Here is a 21,476-nt window from a genome sequence, read left to right on the forward strand (position 1 = left end):
TACTTCTACTTTTGCCCAAAGTTAAATGATACAAACAAAGCATTCCCGCCCTTAGGGCACGAGGGGTCCTTTTCCTGGATCCTTTGCTCTAGGAGAGCCTGGGCTCGTCCACCGGCTGTGCTCTGCTGCAGGAGGTGCGAAGCCGGCGGGGTCCAGGGGCAGCTGTGGTGTCTGCCCAGGACCACGTTGCATCCACTGGGCCCCTGCATTCTCTGCCCAATGATTCTGAACCCCGTTCCAGGGCCTGTTCAGGTCTCTTTCCTGGAGGTGCTACAGGAACTCACATCCTTAGGCCCAAAGAGTAGCCAAGAAGCAGCAGTTGGGCTTGAAAGAAGTGTGTGGGAGGAGCTTGTATGGGCAAGTGGTGCCAGAAGGGTGTGCAAAGGCGTGTTCTTTGGGGGAAGAAATGGGACAGGGCGCGGTCCTGGAGCGAGGTCCCCCTGCACTGCCATAACCAGGAAATTTAAGAATGTATACTTCACGTTAACCTTCCCAGCTGCTAGGAAGGGATGTCTGTTGAGGTAGGAGGAGCATTGGAGGTAGCTCGATTTCTGTCTTTATTCAGACTTATTTATGTGGCCCTGCACATGTTAGAGGTGACCTGGATTCGAGGGAAGAATAGAAGGAAAATCAGTTCTGACAGCCAGCTGGGACACTTGAACATTTTCGATCCAAGTTTTCTCTCTTTTCTCTCAGATTTATATAGAACTGGAGGCATCAAAGGGAAAGGAGCCTAGGTTGAAGCCATGAGTTTGAAGTCTAGCTTTGCCTCTATTTAGGAATATTATTGTAAACAGTTAATTCATTTGGAATCTTTGCCTTTCTTTATCTACAAAAGGAAATAGTTGGAGAAAACTGTTTCCATGGGGTCTTGCAGCTCTTGCATTTATGGTTGGGACAGTAAGTGTCGACAGCCAAACTAATTTCACAGCTTTCTGCTATCTGTGCAGATGTGGTGCTGAGCCCCTTTACCTACATTGTCAGTAATACTCTCAGCAACCCTCGGAAATCCATACTATTTATTCTTGTCTCCATTTTATAGTAAAGTGAGGTTTAAAGAGTTGAATTACATTGCCTAAGGTGAAGAAGAGAGAGGGATTCACACCCAGGGCCACCTGACTCACCGTCACTGATCCCGGTGGGACAGATAAATATCGAAACAGAAAGGTATTTAGTAATGCTTACAAGGAAATTTTGTCATTTCTGGGAGGTCTTATTCTTCGAACTCTGGCCATCATTGCTTGTTTAAGTCTGGTTCAGAATCCTGGTCTGCAATGACTGTATTCTGGGCCTCCACACCAGCCATTAATAACCTTAAACTCAGTCTCCCTGGCTGGGAAGCAGTGTCTGTTAACAGATAAGAGGGAGGAGAATAACCATAGTTACAAAAGATGGCTGTAAAACACTCATCAAAAGGTAAATAACAGCGTTAAACGAATCTGCTGCCTCTTGTGGACAGGTTTGCTAAATTCAGGATCTATTTGTTCTCCCCAATTCTCTAACAGGGCCTAAGAGAAAACAATGAAGTTTTGTTTAAAAGACAACCAACCTCCAAATCCCCTTTTTACACCCTCTCCCCAACATTTTAAAAAAATGGGGAGAGGCTATTCTTTTTTTTGAAAATTATCATCCAAAAAGTTGGGGCAATTTCATCGTATATTACATCCTTTCTAACACATGTCCCAAGACCATGAAACAGAGGAGCAGGGCTTCAGTAGCAATAATTAATACAGGGAGGTTTCCTAGAGTTAAGATATAGACTGTCTGCATTACATTTTGTCTTCCAACAAAGAAGAAAGAGAAGATTAAGCTGTTTGTTTATCTGGCATTATTTCAGTTACTTTCTATGACAAAATAAGTTGTATTATTGAGAGTGTAAAGATTTTATTTATTTATTTGACAGAGAGAGACACACAGAGAGAGAGGGAACACAAGCAAGGGGAGCAGGAGAGGGAGAAGCAGGCTTCCAGCCAAGCACGGAGCCCAGCGCAGGGCTCTTGTGTAATCTAGTGTTCTAAGTTCTGCTCTTTGAAAACTTAACAAATCAAAGATTTTGAAAGTTTAGTGCTTTTTAGTAACTTTGATTTTCAATCTCCTTTGGTTAAATACTTCTTCATTGATATTTACAGAACCATTTCCTTCATTGAGGTCTAATCCATTCACCACCCCCCCCATCTTTTTGCTAGTTCACTTGAAAACTAGCAAAAAAACTGATCAAATCTCTACAAATGAAATAGAAGTGAAGTCAGGGCACATTACCTTTGATTGTTGCACCCCGGCTAGCTGGTAAGACAAGATTATATTATCAAAATCTGATAAATAAGTCATTTTAAGGGGAGCCTTTCTGTCCCTATTGGGGGGAAAAAAAATCAGACAACTATGTTTGGAGTATCAAATATAAATCCAGAACGCTAGTTGTAAAAAATGGAATTACAGTGGTTTAATGGAATAAACGTCTGTTTCACATTTTTTTCCTACTTCTTTCTTGTCTTTAATTTTTCGTTTCGAATGCATCCTCATCTAAAAAGGCTTCCCAAATTGGTGCCATTGTTATCTATGAAAGAAGAGCCAAGGATGGACCCTAGTCTTGGGCAGATCTTCCCACAGTTTGCCTTCTGCGTAAAAGTGTGCTCAGCAAGTGGAGAGACATCAGCTTTCTGGAAGCCAGGACTCACCAAACCGAAGCCGCGAGGGCAGACTTGTGCCACAGTCAATAGATTTCACACTCTGGAAGGCTCTGTGCCAACGGTGGATGTGCGTCGCAGCACATCCTCCACTTTAGCATTTTTCAGCGACCTGCCAGCCCTCTCTGTCTTGCCCAATTGTACGTGATGTTTCCCTCCACTGGTGCCAAACTGTTTAGTCTCCTGGATATTTTACTGTAACTTCCTTTGTTTGATTTACTTTAAAGTAGCCAAGTGTTTCCACAAAGAAAGGGCTGTTAAGTTATTTAGAAATGAAGAAGACAGTAAAACTTCTGTTTCTTTTGTTTCTGTTTTGGGAAGTGCCTGATAATCTTCTTCTCTTTAAGAAGTTCCTGATGGTCTTTTTCTTTTTATGGAGCAGTGTTTTAAAGGCTATAAATCATGGATTTCTGCTCATCAGTCCCGTGTTTCTTTCTGATAATTACTTGCAGTTTAGAAATGTACCACCTTTGAAACCTAAAGCCTTCAGAAATTGAAGTTCAGTGAATTTATTGAAAATAAGTTTCATCTTTGCAGCTCAGTTTCACTTATATTTTTTAGCTATTCAAAGTATGGCAGTCTTAAAAATGTTCTTAAAAACTTTAAATGGCCAAGTTCCTTTTACTGTTAGCAGCATAGTGTACGATGTTATAACCTTTAGCAATTATACAACTGAAATTTGAGTCATAGACATGACAGATATCGGTCATAAAAATGATTAAACCAATTTAAGAAGGTGTAGATATACGACAAGAGTTTTTGTCATTTGCTATCTGAAAAGGTAAATTTTAATTACGTACTTTGGAAAAGAAAACAGTAAAAAGAGAAGTTGTTATTAAATAAAAATACCTTTCCAACTCAACCATATAGGCTATGAGCTAAAGCTGATCAGACAGGGCAAAGTGAAATGGTCATTTGGCGACTATGTAATGTCTTTGGTTAGTACGGATGGTGAAAGGTGATAAATCAAGCCAGAAAAAGATTAAAATATATTTTTTCCAGTTATAGTCTCACATGGCTGTCTTAAACAAAATCCTAGAACTTTAAACCCAATAGGGAACCTTAGATATCCTTGATTTGAAGCCCTTGTGTTTTATAGATGAGGATGATAGAAACTGAGGATTGAATATCTAATGTACTCTGAAGATCGTTGTAAAATATAAAACACAATCTAAATGAAATATAATTTCATTATGAAATGACTTCTGCAGAGTCACAAGGTTAATTAGGGGAAGATTAAGGTAGTGAAATACTGGTCTGATTACAAATCCACTTTGCTGTTCATCTTCAGCAAAAGGCTGATTACACTTAAAGACATGGGATGGTCCCACTATCAGTTGCATTGATTTTAACCTTCTCATTGTCCTCATTACCTTTCTTGAGTAAAAGCTATCCACGTCCTAATGACTTCAAGTAAAGAGAACTAATTTAGTATTCCTGAAAACTGTGTGCTCAAAATCTGGAAGGAAATAGTTGGAATGAGTTACTTTAAATGCCTTTGGCATTGCTGTTTTTGTTTTCTTGTTTTGTTTTTTCACATTTTGCTGTTTTAATTTCTGAATTAAAATATATGTATATATCATCAAAATATACTATGTATGCATGCTATCAGAAAAGAAAATCTCATTTTGCAAAGGCAGCCAGGATTAACATTTTTATCTTCACATAATCGAAATGATACTAAGTTTTAGTAGCTCCTACTGGCCAAACCATGGACTTCCAACTTCTTCTCTTCCCTTGATGTCAGAAAATCTATTGAAAACCTGGCTTAAAAAAAAGAAAGAAAGAAAGAAAACCTGGCTTAAGAATATAAGTAAGAGTTTTATGATAACTTGAGAATGAAGAAATATAGACCTTTACTTCTCTCTTAGCATTCCATTGCCTTAAAGACTTCCCTTTGACTCAAATGCACCATCGAGCCCATACTATGAACCTACTTCTAGTGCCAGGTTTCTTGGCTTTCTTTTTTTGAAACCTTGACTTAGGTACTCTGATTGATCAGATTTCCATAAACCATCCTCTTACCTAGGTTAGTGGTTAGTATCGTAACTAGTATTTTAGTTCTCTGAGGTTTTATGTAAGTCTATTCCAGATTGTAAGCTCTTCAGGCCTGCAATGGTGTCTTGACTTTTTTGAGACTCCGTGTAAACTCAGTGGTAGGACTAAAAAGTCTCAAAGAGTCATAGCTCTATTTCTGTGTAATGGTTAGGAGAAAAGCGAAAAACAGATGAAGGCTTTTGTCGGTTGGTGGTGGTTGATTTGGGCTTTATCTTATTCAAAAAAATTCTCTGAAATTCTTCTTGATTGGGTGATTTAAGAAATGTGTTGACCTGAGGGCTTTGGATGGATTCTAGGTCAGGTAATGACCTCGCTGCTGGGCACAGCATGATATTTAAAGATGGAAATATTTTTTAGTATTTTCAAAATTTCATGGAACATGCTTATACTACCCAGTGGTCATATGAATTTTTGGTATGCTCTTGCACACCCATTTGACTGTGAGAAGCTAGGGACTCTGACAGATCACTAATGAAAGGTCTCCCAACACCTGCTCTAGATGTCTTGCTCATAGCTCAGATAAATCTGTAGCCAGCCAGATGCTACCCATCTACCCAGCTGAGAGGGCACAGTGTTCTCCCTGCCTCAGCCCCTTATCTGTTTGATTGCTATTGCCAGTTCCATTCTGTAACCGATTCAGAATGATTTAAATATATCTGCATTTACTTGACCAAGTCCAGTAACTCATTTATGTTGGTTACAGGGTGAGCGGTCACTAAATTTTTCCCTGCTGTATTTTAACACACTCAGGATCTAGTTGCACAAAATTTATTTGCATCTTTCTTACCCATTGCACAGAAGGTTCCCTGATAATATCTCATCAGGATTTGCCAGTATGATTTTTAAAATATTTTTAAATCAGTATAATTTAATCTCAAAAAATTTATCTAATGTTGATTACACTAATTAAAAATACTCTTTTGTTAATACTCTCCTTCTTTATGTTCACAGGATAAGGTCATTGTCTAATGTCGCATTGTAGATGGGGCATAGAACAGTTTTCAAACTAAGAAAGGCCATACGTTGCTTTTCAAGAAACAACCTTAAGAGCCCTTAGTAAATCCTAAAATAAGAGAGTTTTGCTAAAAATAAATAAAAACATGAATCTCTGGACAGGAATGGTCTTTCTTTAAAGCAAGAGAATATGTTGGGTTAAAACAAGTAAAATATGAGCCCTTTTTCATAAAGTAAGAAAAGAGGAGCAAATATTAGTAAGGAAGAACTCAGGAAAGATTTTTCTGTCTTGAGCTCTGCTTTTCAAATCTAGCCCTGTGATCCAGGACGGTATTTCCCAGAGAACTCTGATTCTGCCCAAGGGAATATTAGTTGTGAAGCGATGTGGGGATTTTTAAGGCCCCTTTCTTCACTTTAAAGCTTGTTTGCTCTCAAAGTTCCCTATGGTCCTGGGATAGAGCATTAAATAAAGGGCCACTTTCTCTAAATGTGTTGCTGTTTGTTATTTTTGTGTTGCCAGATCCAAGGTAGCAATGTAAGGAAACATACCTGAAGAGGGCTTTCCTGCTTACACAGAGCTCTCCCTGTGTGATCTCATTCTGATGCTCACGAGGAGGAAAGTATTACTATATTCCCCTTTTCCGTGTGAAACAGGATGCAAGAGACATCACTGATTTGTCCAAGCCTTTCAGCTACTCACTGCTGATGCCCTAGAATGAAATCTTGTTCTTTTTTGCTCCAAAGTCAAATGATTTAAAAATAAAAATTAAAGGGAAATCCACAAGTTAATTTGTTATATTCTTATACAAATTGTAACAAAACACGTAATCATAGACTTTGAAAACTAGAGCTCAGTCCAGGTCCCTTCTTATTTTTCAGGCCTCAGTTCCGATGTTATCTCTTTGGAGAGAACTTCTCTAATTATCCTAACCCAGTACCTTGTGGGTTTTACAGTTGGCAGTCACAAATTTATGATCTTGATTTTGCTGTCATGGAACTTGGTTTTTACTCATCTCCTTCGTTTAGACTATGAGGTTATTGGGAACATGAACTCGTTTGCTAGAGTAGTCCCAGAATTTAAAATAACTCTAGACACATGGTAGACATTCAGATAAATATCCCTTGCATGAGGCTCAGAAATGGAATCTAATTTGTCCAGAACCAACGACGTTGTTAACAGCAAATCCATTAGAACCCAGGAATCCTGTTTCCTGTTGTACTACACCGTGCCCTGTACAGGTGCTTGCCACACCCAATTCATTTTTCTCATTGTTCAGTTGAATAAGAAACTCCCATCTGGGGTACAATGACTCTTCTCTTCAAACTACCCTCAGAAAGTGCAGAAGCTTGCTCCTGAACCTTCTCCCAAATTCAGGGTCCGGTAATAGAGAACAAAATCATCAGGATCAAATGCTCTTTTCTTGTAAATAGAAATGTGAAGCACAGTGGGGCTGTTGTTTGGTTCAGCATTGGAGCATTTGGTTAACCTTTCTCTTGGAAAGTCTGCATCCTATGACCAAGGATCTGGGCCCTTTGGAGCCTGGCGATGCACACTCATCTGGGAACATGTTTATGAACACGTGTTGTGTCTGAAACTCAGCCACTCTACATATCTGTTGTGTCTGGAGTGTAGCCGTTTAGTCATTCTGTCATTGTCTGGCTGTATTTTTTTGTTCCTGACATGTTGCTGATACTCCTCTCACTGCTCTCCCAGGCACATATTCAATTAATTCGGATGTGTTACTGGACTGACCTCAACCGTGGCAGTCTAAGCAAGATGAATATTCGGTGCACTTATCCTTATTTCAGGCAACTGGTGGCCATTCATGGCTTTTGTTCATACACAAAGAGTTCTAGAGTCTCTTAATTTGAGGAATTTGGCTAAGTCATGGAATCATAAATGGATAGAGTTAGCAACAGTGAGACATCTCAGAATAGGCTTTTTTTTTTTTTTTTTATGATACAGTTCTAACCCCAGGCTGTTTTGAGTTATGGTTTCATTGGATGGGCTTCATTTACGTTTCTGGCCATTCTGGTTTACACTCCTTAGACTGGTGAATAATCTGAATGTCAACCAGAGAGCCAGAACTTCTATGAGTAACTCGTGTGTCATGTAATCAAAATGACATAGTGTTGCGTCACACCTACGGTAGCATATTGTGGGAATTCTGTAGTTAGAATTCTACCAGCTAGTGTCAACAAGATGAGTTTGGATGTCAAAGAGCCAGCTGAAAGCTCCACCCCAAAGCAAACCCACGCGAAGACCCTACGATAAGCTCAAATTCTTTCAAAATTCAGAGACAAAACTGGGGCTCCTGGGTGGCTCAGTTGGTTGAGCATCTGACCCTTGATTTCAGCTCAGGTCATAATCTCAAGGTCATAATCTCAGGGTTATGAGATCGAGCCCTGCAACTACTCCACACTGAGCGTGGAACCTGCCTGAGATTGATTCTCTCTCTCTCTCTTCTCCTCCCCACCTCTTAAATTAAATCAAATTAAATTCAGAGACAAAACTGAGAAAGCATCAGCTTCAAGTATAAATCCTGTGAGATAAAGGACAAGTGCTACACTTTGCCAGTCATACATATATTATTTCTAACCCATTTTAAAGTTTTAAAGTTGGAAAAACTTAGTCTCTGAGAGACTCAATGACTTGCCAAGTTTTTCAGACTCGAATTTTATTGGCAGACTCAGCTGGATGCTCACCTGACCCGATGGCATGTTAGTATGATGTTGAGTTTGCTGTTAGTGTCCCCTTTAAGCTGTTAGATCTGTCTGGGAAGGCCAGCTATGACCAGAACCCCCTCTACTTCATGTGTGACCTATACTTCCAGCTCTGAAACTACCTTTATAAGCCTTCCATGAACCAACAAACTATACATCTTGGGGTTCAGTGTTGTGCAGAGCATTCATCCATCTATTTTTAAATTATGGTAGCTAATAAGAAAGTGAAATGCAGAGCACCCGGGTGGCTCAGTCAGTTAAGCGTTTGCCTTCGGCTCAGGTCATGATCCCAGGGTGCTGGGATTGAGTCCTGAATTGGGTTCTCTGCTCAGTGGGGTAGTCTGCTTCTCCCTCTGTCTTCCTCCCTCTGCTCATGCTCATGCTCTATCTCTCTCTCAAAAAATAAATAAAATCTTTAAAAAAAGAAAATGAAATGCACAATATAATTTTTTATAGAATAAAATTAGATGAGACCATTGTTTTCATCCTTTATAGTTTAAAAATATGTTCTAGCCTCCACCACGTGGCAGATTCTTCTCAATTTGCAAGTGCATAGTCTAGTGTAGGGATTACCAAAATGCCAGAGCAGATCACTTACATGTTTTCAGGGAATAAAATGCTAAGTCTACGTAGCCCATAGGTTTCCTTTATTCATTAGATGGTCCCTAGAGTTGATCTTATAAATTTCCAGTGCTGGGAAACTGTGAAAACAGAAGTAATGATTCCCATAGCAGGCTTTGAAGCATCACATTGTCTCTTATCTCAAAGGGGATGTAAACATAACATAGTTTTAGTAGAAATCAATATAATTAATATTAAACACAATACATGTCACATGATGTATTTAAAGGGGTAGAATAGTGTTCTCAAAAACAAGCTATGGTAGGTATTTGTGGCTGCAAAAATATTGAGAATTCTAATAAGGTAATACTTAGTGCAGAATTTAAACAACCCAGGAGACGTTATAGAATAAAATTGGAAATCAGTTCGTAAAGAGAGTCATGACCAATAGTTATGGGGTTATGAAAAGAAAGCACATGTTTGGGGGATGATTTTTCTGTTCTGCATCAATGACTTTCAAGTCAGATGTGAAGGTCTTGAGGCATAGATCATGTTTTCTGCTGGTCAGTAGAGGACGCTATACTGGATGGGTATGGGTCTAGTCCATGGTAAGATTTCTAATTTTAAAAATATAGTAAGTTGGCGATTCACAGACGTGTATCCCTGGTGCTAATAATATATTTTAATAAAAAAATAAAAAATTCTAAAAAAAATATAGTAAGTTGTAGGACTTCCGGTCATGAAATGGTTCGACAGAAACCTTAGTCATCTGCTCTGGAATCACATTAACACTCATGGCCTTAGAACTGGCTTTAGAAGCTTGAGGTTAAATATTAGCCATTATGCACAGAAAAAGGATAGATGGCTTAAATGCAGAAACAAAAGGGTAACTAAATAGTGTACCTTGATTCCTTGCTTTTTCTCACTAGCTGCAATGATTTATGATATCTCCTGTAGAAAGGCCTTTGCTGTCTTTGTCAGGCCAGCATCCCAGATTTGCCAACTCATCTCTCTTTTTTTAGGGGGGGGATGCTATTTCTATTAACAGCCAGATAAAAGAAATGGCTCAACTACATAAAATGAAATTGTGAAGCTCTAGTAACAGAGACAGTGGTGTTGTGTTTCTCACCAGAAGGAAAGACCTCTGTCAAAAAGAACAAGTTTGAACATTTTCAATTATTTTAAAATACACAATACCTCTAAACCTAACACGATATGAGTATTTGATTTTTAAATCCAGTCTCTTTATGGGATATTTGGGACATGAACTATCTAGAACACACTTAATACTAACAAAAAATTATTGTTTACCTAAAATTTCAACACGTCTTTGGGTATAAATATAGTGTCTTTTGTCTAATTATGTCACTGCAACAACTTTTGGAATTAAGGGAATGTTAAGTCATGAGAAGTTTCTCTAAACATTCTTAAGAGAATTAGTTTGGGTGTAGGAGAGGTCCCTTTCTGAGTGTCCCAATACTCTGTGCCATATCTCCTCTTGAAAAGTTTCAGAAATTCCAAGAAAAATGTACAGCAGCAAAGAGGATAGATAAATAGATAGGAAGAAACACCTACTAATTTTGAGGGCTGTTTAAGACCTACTGTCAAGTTGTAGAGTGTTGTATTTAAATTCTTTTGAGGGTGTTTTGTTTTGTTTTGCCTTGCTTTTTGTTTTTCAGTTCTGTGTATGAAAACTCTAATAGGTCTGTTCCTCTTTTGACTTTTAAAATGTCACCCGAGGGGCACCTGGGTGGCTCACTGGGTTAAAGCCTCTGCCTTCGGCTCAAGTCATGATCCCAGGGTCCTGGGATCGAGCCCCATATAGGGCTGTCTGCTCAGCAGGGAGCCTGCTTCCTCCTCTCTCTCTGTCTGCCTCTCTGCCTACTTGTGATCTCTGTCTGTCAAATAAATAAATAAAATCTTAAAATAAAATAAAATAAAATGTCACCCGAGCAGATCTTGTCCTTTAAGCAGCAAATGGAGGTTATTCAATTTTAGCTTCATCATAAATGCCAATGTTTTGTCGCAGAATATGCCAGAGATGTTTGTGCTTCTTTTTCAATCTTTATTTGTTGTGGATTACTACATCACTGGACAGTTAAGAAGAGAATCACTCAATTCTGGAGTGCTTAGATGAATTTCGTTCTGATGTGGCACGTGGACAGTTAGAATGACTTAACTTTATTCCCTCGTGTTCCAGCGGTGTGCTCCAGATCCTCACACACCAGGGCTTGTTTTCTGGGATGGCCTATCATGGGACTATGGTTTCTAGTGGAGAGATGTTAGTGGACAACGAATGACATGTTCTTCTGTCCCGAATCCTATTACCAACTCACTCAATTCAACTTAATTTCCCTCTCAAATATGCTAAACATTGACATGGAGTTTCAAACAGATGATAGATAGATAGGGAAAGAGCAAAAGGAGACAAGAGACGGGACGCTCACTGCCAGATGATCTGAAATGTTAAGTTGTGGAAATCGTGAGTTTGATAAAGGGTTCTAGAGAAAGTACAGTAAACCCCTGTTTTTTTGTTTACATCAGATTTTGCGAAGAAAGGGTAGATACTTAGCAATTAGAGTTCTTCACTTCTTTGTGTCTTCTTTCCATGGGAAAATAAGGGTATGAAGAAACAGTGCTTCGGAATCAGAAAGAACCTTTGAAATTAGCCATTTTATAACGAAAGAAGCCATGCCCATCGCTAAAAACAACCCGAGCCCCCAGAAGTCAGTTTGTTTTAACCCAAGATCACACAGGGAGTTTGTGCCAGAACTGAGACAGAGACGAGCCCTCCTGACGTGTGGGTTGCCCTGAGCTGTTGTGACTCCCGCTACCACCGCTAGCATTCTGGGGAGGAATTTTCAGCCCTTTGCTTTCCCGATGCCCAGGAATTCTGATTAAGTTGTGACTAACAAAGTGTAAAATATGAGTCAAAATGCAGTCCCTAATAAAGTCATTGTGACTTTAATGACTTGGGCAGTGGTTTCATACTGCAAAAACAGGAAGGTCCCACACAATAAGGCGCCTGTCTCACAGATGGGCTCCTGCGTAGACGGCCACCCACAGGGGTAACTGCTGGAGCGGTCTTCCTCTCGTTGGCTCTTTTTTTTTTTTTCCTTTCTTTTTTTTTCTCCACACAGTTTTTACCTACTGACTTCAGTGTGAGGTTACCAATGAGAGGAAGGTGCCTGTTTGTCTAGTCTTTGATCTGCTGAAGATAGAGTGGGTCACTAAAGATTCTTTCCTTGGTGACATCCAGGTCACCCCCTCACAAGCCAAAATGAGTCTTTAAAAGTAGCTCTTCTATGTGCTTGATACTAGCCCCTCGTATGATTACTCTTCTGAATTGTTTTATTCTTAGAAACGTAAAACCCCCAAGTTTTAGAACTGGGACGAATCTCTGAGATCCTTCTGCTCCTCGCCTCCTGTGCAGTTAGTGTAGCTAAGACCTCCTTACCAAGAGAGCTCCTACGTTGCTTGTGGATCTTTGCACAAAGCTCAAACCGGTCCTCTCATGAGAAATCTAGAAAAACGATAGAGTGTTTCATCATTTCACACACACAAAAAAAAACTGGCTAGGAAGAAAATAATCTCTGTATGTAGCATTGAAGGTAAAGAAAAACTGAAGCCATAAAACAAAACGTTCATATCAAGTATAATTGAATTTCAGATTTGCTACTATATATTTTAAATGACTTCCCACTATTAAAGGTAGCCTATCCAAAAACGTTCCTGTGTGATTTGATAGAGCAGATATATTCGAGGCAAGCAAGATTAAAGCATTTATAGAGAATGATATATTTTTCCATTTTCAAAAAAGAACGACAATTTCTAACAGTGTTCGCGAATCCAGTGGCGGGCGTAAGCTTAAGGAAGCATTGGAGGAATTTGTGTTACTAAGGGTCCATTCACAAACTTTCCTCGTCTGTGCTCAAAAGGGGCTTTGGCCATTTCCTCTGGGGACATTATTTCTAGGTAGGCTCTAACAGGGTTTTCTTGTGAAGGCAGATTCTTAACAGAAAAATCGGATCTGTGTACGTTAGGTAGTAAAGACACATTTATCTTTGAAATAGTGTGCTCCTGTTTGTGGATTTCTCTGCCGCATTTGATAAAATAAATAATGTCCATTCCCTTTCAACCCTGTAAGTGCTTGGGACACAGTTTCGCTCAGGAACTTTTCTACCTTCCTATCCAGACTGGACACCCAACCTGATAAGTAGACAGGGAGACTGCAAGAGTCTTAGAATATCAAACTCTGAAGGCATGAGAAATGCTTCCCCCGCCCCCATTGTTGGGGACTTATTCTTGCCCACTGAAGTGTTTCCAATTTGGGTTATTTTTCTCAGTAGTTTTGAGAGAGCTTTGCTTTCTGGGAAATATCGTCGCTTGTTAGTGTTGTGTCCAGTCTGTAGGAGACGCAATGGAACTTGTCCTAGAATCGTGACAGGTTCAGGTTGGAAGGCCTAGAACCAAAAACCATGCATCATTTTCATTTCAATATGAGAGGTGAAGTGACTTCACAGGACTGTTGGTCAGAGCTGTCAGTGACAGTCAGGATTTGTCTACTGCGTTGTGGCTGTCTCTGGCTCAAGAGAAACACTCTCATATGGGGGTCTGACCCTGAAAACCCAACTAAGCCAAGCCGGATTATCCAACTGTCTCCTCAGCCTTAACCTCAAACACAGTTCCCCTCTGTTCCACCCCTTGGTCTGTTACATCGCATGGTCAGCGCTAACCATCCTGATTGTCCTCTACGTTTGCTAGAATGGAAAACATGCTCCTGTCTGCTACCTTCCGTGGTTTATACAGAGCCCAACACAAGTGGGCCCTTCATGAATCCTTTTTGATGAGAGCCTTGATGGCCTTAGCCAGTGTGGTCGGGCCCTCCCTCACGGAAGAGGGAAACCAACGGTTGTTGCTAAGCAGCATTTTAGGATTGGGTCAGTTTCTGACCCTGAGTGACCTCCATAGGTGTATTTCATCACGTTATGTGCTTTAGGGTTACCTTAGGATGACTTGACTTTTTGGTGGCATTGCCATGCCCGTAGCGAAAGACTTATGGGAGAGCAATTTAGCTGTAAGAAGGAAGGAGGAGGTAGTATTCATCTGTCATTAGTTACATAGTTTACTCCTTCTATAATCAATGCAGGAAAAGTGAGGAGTTTGGCTCCTTCTCAGTCCTGTAGCTGAGAGTCATTTCCCTGGCTCCCGTGTTGGGACTGAATAACAGTGTATCCCAAGGGTTTTTGTGGCCATGGGAGGTCATAGAAAGAAAGGAAGGAGAAAAGTCTTTCCCTTCCTTGCCTTTTATTATTGAATTTCTCCCTGCTTCTATACTCAGAGCTAGTAAAGAACTGGCCCCACTCTCTCCAGATGGTTAACTGTTGGGGTCAAGGAACATGCCCTAATGTATCTGACTATTCCTACAAGGGTGAAAGCTGACTAAAAGGGTGTTTTTTAGTTTAGTTTCATTTTTTGTTTTTATTTGTTTTCTTGGGTATTTTTGTTTGTTTGTTTGTTTTTCACTTCTCTATCTTTAATGCTTTTCCTGGCATATTTTAGATGTTCAAAAAGTATTTATCAAATACATGATAAAATGGTTTTATTAGAACTAGTACTAACTTCATTGACTCCAAAATCTTCCTAAATATTTTAGCAACCGAAGGAACCAAAATGAGGATGGAGTGTTTGAATGTTACCTGCGGTTAAGTCTTATGCAGAGACATAATTTAAGAAATTATCTGTCTCTGCTTTTTTCCAAGACATTTTAGCAGCGCTCCAAGTATAGTTTCCCTCTTTTCCAAAATTTAGCTGATCAGTCAGAGCATACAAACCTGTCTTTTCCGGCTTCTAAGTCTTTAGCATAGGGGCCTGACTTTTGAGAAGTAAAAATGAGGGGCCACTATGACCAAGCAGGTTTGTCTTGAAAAATAAATAATTTGTAACTTACACGATTCACCTGGAGTTCAAAGCTGCATAGAGGTTCCATCAGTAAAACACACCAGCCAAGACAATTGATCCGGACATCCCTGGCGACTGCTAACTACATATTGTATCACGGGAAAACACACATACGCAAGCAGGGTTCCCCCAGAACCACTCGGAGAACAATGCATAGTGCAGTGAGCCAGCAGGCAACAATGCTAAGTTGCGTTGCCTTCAACTAGAAAGGCCCTGGTCTCCCGGGCACAGGCAGTGGCATGACGGGGGCTTGGATGCTTGAAGTGAAGTCATTGTTGGTGCAGGATGCTCATTTGAAAGGAGAAAGCCTCACAGGAAAGAGAGCCAATTGCGTGTGGGGGCTGTTGCCATGGTGCTTTGCTCTTGCTTTAACATGCTGTACTTGAACTTCTGAGAGTCCAAGGGTGGGGTAACGGAGAGGAGGGAGAAGGAGGGGAGTGGGATGGGCTTGGGAAGCTCACTGCAGTGGGACTCTCCTCTTTGCCTTTCCTCCAGCCTGTGCTGTCTAAGGCTGACAAGGAAAGGGGGTGGGGGGAGGGAGGAGGGCAGGAGGGAGGGAGAGAGAGCTCCAGTCTACAGGAAGGGAATGACTTTCTCAACATGCCCTAGATTGCTAAAATGAAATAAAATTTAGTGTAACTCCTAAATATTTCTAACATGAATTAAAGGATGTTTAATACTCAAATACCAAAAGTGTAGTCCTTCATAACCCAAGTAATTCACCCTTCATGCAGCAAATGGTAGCTTACATTTCCTAACACGTTCTGGATCCTAGATGTAAAGGTCTAAGGTGTTTGATTCGTTGGTCGAATGCAATCTAGTATGCATATTAATGAGCTGATGGAATGGAGAAGACTGCATTCTGCAAATGAAGTGCTTTAAAAAAAAAAAGATTTTATTTATTTATTTGACAGAGAGACAGCGAGAGCAGGGGTAGTGGGAGAGGGAGAAGCAGGCTTCCCCCAGAGCAGGGAGCCCTATACAGGGCTTGATCCCAGGACCCCGGGATCATGACCCAAACCCAAGGCAGATGCTTAACGACTGAGCCACCCAGGCACCCCACAAATGAAGTAGTTTTTAAATGAGATAAGTTCATTCTGTTCCCACTTGTTTCATTGTAAAGGGTGGCTGAAGGCACTGTCACACACCATCCGTGTGCAAAAATCCCTCCCAAAAGCTAGCTTAAAAAAAAAAAAAATCTTTGTATTCTGAAAGCCTAGTATGAAGACAGGCACAGTTTTTACCTGGTCTCAGTTTTTTTTTAAATGTTGAGAAAGTAAATGACTCAAAAGCACCATCACTTTGAAACCATTAGCGTGACTGTGTGGAGGACGGTCTGTGCAGTGGAGAGAGGGTTAAGAACACCTAGTCGAAATGGGGGAGGGTACTGACTTCAGATTTACTTAAATATTCATGGGGCTTCCTCCATTTTAATCTTCTCCTTTTTAAAAGATGGCTGTGTTTCCCAGTCTGGCAACCCCTCAGGAAAGAAGAATCGCTCCTTCCTTGCAGAGTTCAGCTGAGCAGGACTAATCTAGAGTGGAAACCCCTTCGGCCACCAGGACTATTCATAATTCATAAGTGCTGCAAACCAGCCAGCTGAATGCATTTAGACAGACTCGTTCCTTCGTGCAGTTCCTGATTGCATGACTCTCTCTGCCAGGGAAGAAGCAGGGAGCATAGGCTTCTTTTAAGAATGGAGTGCGAAGATGGGCTTTGTTTGGATTAGGAAATGCCCTAAATTTTGGAGACTTTGTCTTTTATAAGTTTTGATGATTTTACCACTGAATCTGCTCGGCTTTCCCGGCTTTCCCGGTCCTTTCGGGGTTGTTCTCTCAGAACAGTGAATTCTTTCAAAGGGATTTGTGGATTGTGGCAAGGAGAGCATTCCAAAATGCCTGAGGCAAACTATTTGTTATCTGTATCTTGGGGTTACATCAAGGTGGGTTCCTTTGATTCTGTTATGTGTCTTTGATAGAATGTGAAACATTTACATCTGTATGCTTTCTGTGAAGTAGAAAAACATCTGTAACGATTTAATTTGTGTTGTCCCTAAGCCCGCGGAGGCTGCTTATTGTATAATAAGGGGATGTTATATTGCATCGTATTTGAGAAGACTGTGTTGTATTTTAACCCAATTCTTTTTCTGCAACTTGATTTTTAAAGGATGCTTCTTTTCCCCTTTAGTGTTCTCTTCAACTTTTCACATATAATCTCTCAAGTAATATTTTCGAGTTGATTTCTAATAAATGGGTTTTAAAAGTTGTTACATTTTTCAAATGAAATGGTCTTGACCTCTATTGAAATTCCTTTTCCTATGTTCGCATCTTCAGAAGAAATCAAATGTTAATTCTAAGAAATCTTAAGAAAACCTCTTTTTCTCCCTAGGATGATATTGGAATGATTTCACATTAAGGGGGTGTTTTGTAGACGCAGTATCATTTATTTAATGGTATCTGCTCCTCCAATCTCTTGGTTCCCAGTAAAGTTGAAAACATCTTAAGTGATCATTTGCTAATTTTTAGGTGAATAATATATTTTTCTTCTTCATACACAGTTCAAAAGAATGCTGAACCGGGAGCTGACCCACCTCTCAGAGATGAGCCGATCAGGGAACCAGGTTTCTGAATATATTTCAAATACCTTCTTAGGTAAGATATTAACTGGGAAACCTGTTCCATAATTGAGATTTTTCCATATGAATCTCTTCAGCAACAACCCTTTGTGAGTTTGGAATGGGGTTAAGTCACAGAAAAAGCCATTTCGAATAAGAACTAAGGACAACATTTAAGGTTAAAAAAAAAAAAAGGCAGAAAGATGTTTTCAAGAAAAAAGAATGCCATCAGAGACAAAAGATTATTATAGGCTGATTGTATTTCTATGTACCTCCGGTCACCTCTTATCCACCTACCCACTTCCATCTTGGCCAAGACCGCTGAAGGGGCTGGGGTTGGGGGTCCAGTCATCCAAACCTGAGGGACCAGACTATTTGCTCTTCTGACATGGTATTCTTTACATTCTTCCAATAACTGGACCTGGAGCAGAATATTTCCTCTTAGGTGGTTTGTAAGAGATATGGTTGGAGAATAACAGTGTGATGATTTGGCCCATGGGAACAAGCTTTGGAAGTAATTTGACTATTGCCTTGCTAAGTTATTTCTTAAAGATCAGTGGGAAGAGAGGAATCTTCTGTCTCTGAAAGATTGGGCTTTCTGCAAGCTGCATCATTATCTTCCCAATCGGATGCTTTTTATCTGTTGTGCTGTGTTGTCACATTGCTGGTATTTAACACCTGACGCTGTCAGAACAGGTTTGCATCGGAGATCCTCAACCCCCATCAGGCATCTTGTCTGATTACTTGGGATGTCTGAGCTCATGTGTTTAAAGCCATTCTACTGTATCGTGAAGCTATTTGGATGGTATTTTTCCTTAATAAGGCCTGCAGAATATGCAAACCTGTACTTTAAAATAAATAGGTAACATTTAGATGCTGATTTTGTTGACTTTCAAATATTGCTGAACTATGCCCGTTCACAGAACTCCACTATGCAGGGAACCAACCCGTTCTTACAGCTGAATATCACACCTCCCTTTGTTTTTGGCATCAAGACACATCTTTAAATCCATGACCATGTGCCTTGGGGCCTCAGGGCAACACACACCTCTTCTGGTTTTATTTTTTAAAAATCAATCCCATTTCTCTAATTCCAAAGCTGTTTCTGCTGTCAGCCGATCAATCTTTGATCAGCCTAGTGCAGAGCCCCTGACATTAACTGGCAGCAGGTGGGCGGGGCACGATTAACAAGTGCCTTTCCAACTGTTTTCTCTGTGGTGCCTTCCGCACCTGGTTTGCTCCAGTGGCAGTTACAACACCTTTGTCAGGGAACAAAGGAGAAGAATTTTCATATAGCTTAGCTCTGAGAGGCAGCTAGAATCTAATTGAACAGCAGGTGTCACAGACCAATCCTTTTCTTCTCCCATCAGTCCACCTTCCCCCCCACCCTGACTTCGTTCCTTTGAACACAAGCATCTTCCACTCTCCCCTTTTCTTAAAATTTTTTAAAGATTTTATTTATTTATTTGACAAAGAGAGACACGGAGAGAGAGGGAACACAAGCAGGGGGAATGGGAGAGAGAGAAGCAGGCCTCCCGCTGAGCAGGGAGCCTGTTGCAGGGCTCGATCCCACGATCCTGAGATCATGACCTGAGCCGAAGGCAGACACGTAATGACTGAGCCACCTGCGGGCGCCCTTTCCACTGTCCCTTTTAGATGTACTGTGCTCTGTGCAACACCCAGGGATTTTTCATGAACTGGAAGTCTAACATTTTCCAGGTTAATGACTGGGGGGGAGAAGAAGAAGTCATCTCGGGAGAGACTCTCAGGGCTGGAGGAAGGCTGCAGGAGCCCTCTGTCGTCTCTGACTTCACGGACACAGCTCTGTGCACTTGGAGCAGCTTTCGCCAGCCGCTCACCAAGGACGGCAAGAATAGTTTAGCAGACTGATCTCTCTCTTATCATCATAAGCTATTACGCGAGAAAGCTGATAAGAGAGTAAGGATGAGCTCTCAGGGTCCACACTGTGTGTCTCAAGAACATCAACGCTCTCTTGAATGTTTCATTTGCCACTTGGCACATCTCTTGAGGAAAACCAATCTTTTGGCTTCTTGTTATTCCCAAAATTACATGATCAAAAACAGGTTGTTGGGGAAGGTGTTAGAATCTCAATCCTTAGAGACTCAGCTGTAGGAGTGTGTGTGTGTTTGTGTGGGCATGTGTGCACAAGGTAGTTCTGACCAAACAGACTAGACAGAATAAATTTTTGAATATTCTTGGGAAATGTAGGGAGGAAAAATAATCCCTCATATTAACAAAAGATACATCAGTTGCCTCATCTGTACAATGAGGCAATTGGAATCTGTGGCGTCTCGGATCCCTTACAGCTCCAATATTCTCTGACTCTGATATGACTGAGTTGATCAGTTTTGCTAAAACACACCTGGTGGTACGAAGTCCCTGTAACGGACTGTAGGGTTGCAGTTGGATAACCCTGAAAAGCAAACTAACCAACCAACCAACCTTGCTTCCAAACTACAAATGTGGGACATGGAACTCTTAATCCTATCTTGTGGGGTGAATATTCCTGGAGGAATAGTCCTGGAGAAGCATGAATGAAGCCTTCTTTATAAACTATGCAATCCGCAAGGGACCTTAATGGCCTTGTAGTCCAATTTCCTCATTTTATGGGAGAGAAAACAGGCCTAGAAGGGCAAAGTAACCTAATCAAGATTACTTAACTACCATGCCCCTGAGCCAGAAGTAAGGCTTTGCTCTCTGGATTCCCAGACCTAAACACCCTGTTACTTCCTTAATTAGGAAAGAAGGTTGTTAGGAACTCAGACCATATAAAAGAATCACATTAAAGGGCATTTAAGTAATAGCTATATTCTTCTGGAGCGATATCTTTAGGAACCATGATTGTTGAACCTAAACATAAAATATGTTTTTAGCCTTTCCCAGTAATATAAAAGAATTTTGTCAGAGCATGGCAGCCATCTCAGTGAGCAAAAAATGGGAAAAACCTCAGTGCTTTAAGTTAAAATTAAAGAGCATTTTTGCACTAAGAGTCATTGAATGTTAAAATGTGTCATCTGGGAAGGAGGGAATCCCTTACTCCAAAGATCTGGGAAACTTGTGCTTTTTCCATCTAAGAGGATGGTGTCTAGATGGACAAGTTGAAAGGCAGGCAGGAGTCCATTTACCAAAGAAGGTACTTACTGATGCTCTTACATGATAATGAGCTCCAGGTTGCTGGCCCAGGAGGAAGTAAAGCAGGATCTGCAGGCAGGGAGCACAGCCGAAGCAAGATTTTTAGATACGGTATTATAATTTAGTTAAGTATTTTCACAAACAGAGAAGACTCATTCTTGTAAATCCCTGACTACATCTCAAAGGCTAAAACACAGAATTTCAAAGATTCAAGGAAAAGAATTTAGAAATTTTGCAGGATTAAGCGCTGAGCTCTAGTAAGAAAAACACTTCAAATTAGGCCACTAACAAAGTTTTGACGTGACCATATTTTGCATTTGTTTTTTGTTTGTTTGTTTGTTTCTTTGCCTTATGCCAGCTCACTGTTTCCCCACTGTATTCTAGCCATCCTGGGAATGTCAATTTGCTAAGTGTTCATGGTGATTCTCTGAGTCTGTGTTTCAGATTATTTCCGCAATGCACTGGTACTCTTTTAACAGAGGAAATTCAGAATAGGGAAACCCATCAGTGGTTCCAGCTCCTGCCTGTATAGGGAAACACCCATTAATGTCAACTTGGTGCTGTCTGTGAATAATGGCTTTCTTCTTTACTGTAATGTTCCAGACACGGTAGTGGTTCAGCTCAATTACTGGCTGTTGCAAAGAATCGTTAGTTAACACGGAGGAAAGCTGGTAGGCCCACTAGAGGTTTCTCTATCTACAGTGGCCTAGGGGAATCTGACAGCCTCTTAGATAACCAGACATGAGGAATGGTAAAGAACAGAGTCA

General features: G+C 40.6%; 1 protein-coding gene across 3 annotated transcripts in view; it reads left to right on the plus strand.

The window, feature by feature from the left end:
- LOC111143034 (phosphodiesterase 4B) overlaps window positions 1–21,476 on the plus strand; it is a 571,923-nt gene that overhangs the window by 535,054 nt on the left and 15,393 nt on the right. For 2 of the 3 annotated variants that reach the window (XM_022496458.1, XM_022496459.1), the window contains one exon: window positions 17,500–17,593. In XM_022496458.1, coding sequence (XP_022352166.1) covers window positions 17,500–17,593 — 94 coding nt within the window. Of the gene's footprint in view, window positions 1–16,457; window positions 16,885–17,499; window positions 17,594–21,476 lie in introns of those variants that run through there. The other variant, XM_022496460.1, reaches the window with a different exon arrangement.

Source organism: Enhydra lutris, unplaced genomic scaffold (genome assembly GCF_002288905.1).
Source record: "Enhydra lutris kenyoni isolate GAN:26980312 unplaced genomic scaffold, ASM228890v2 scaffoldscaffold9, whole genome shotgun sequence".
Taxonomy (NCBI): Eukaryota; Metazoa; Chordata; class Mammalia; order Carnivora; family Mustelidae; genus Enhydra; species Enhydra lutris.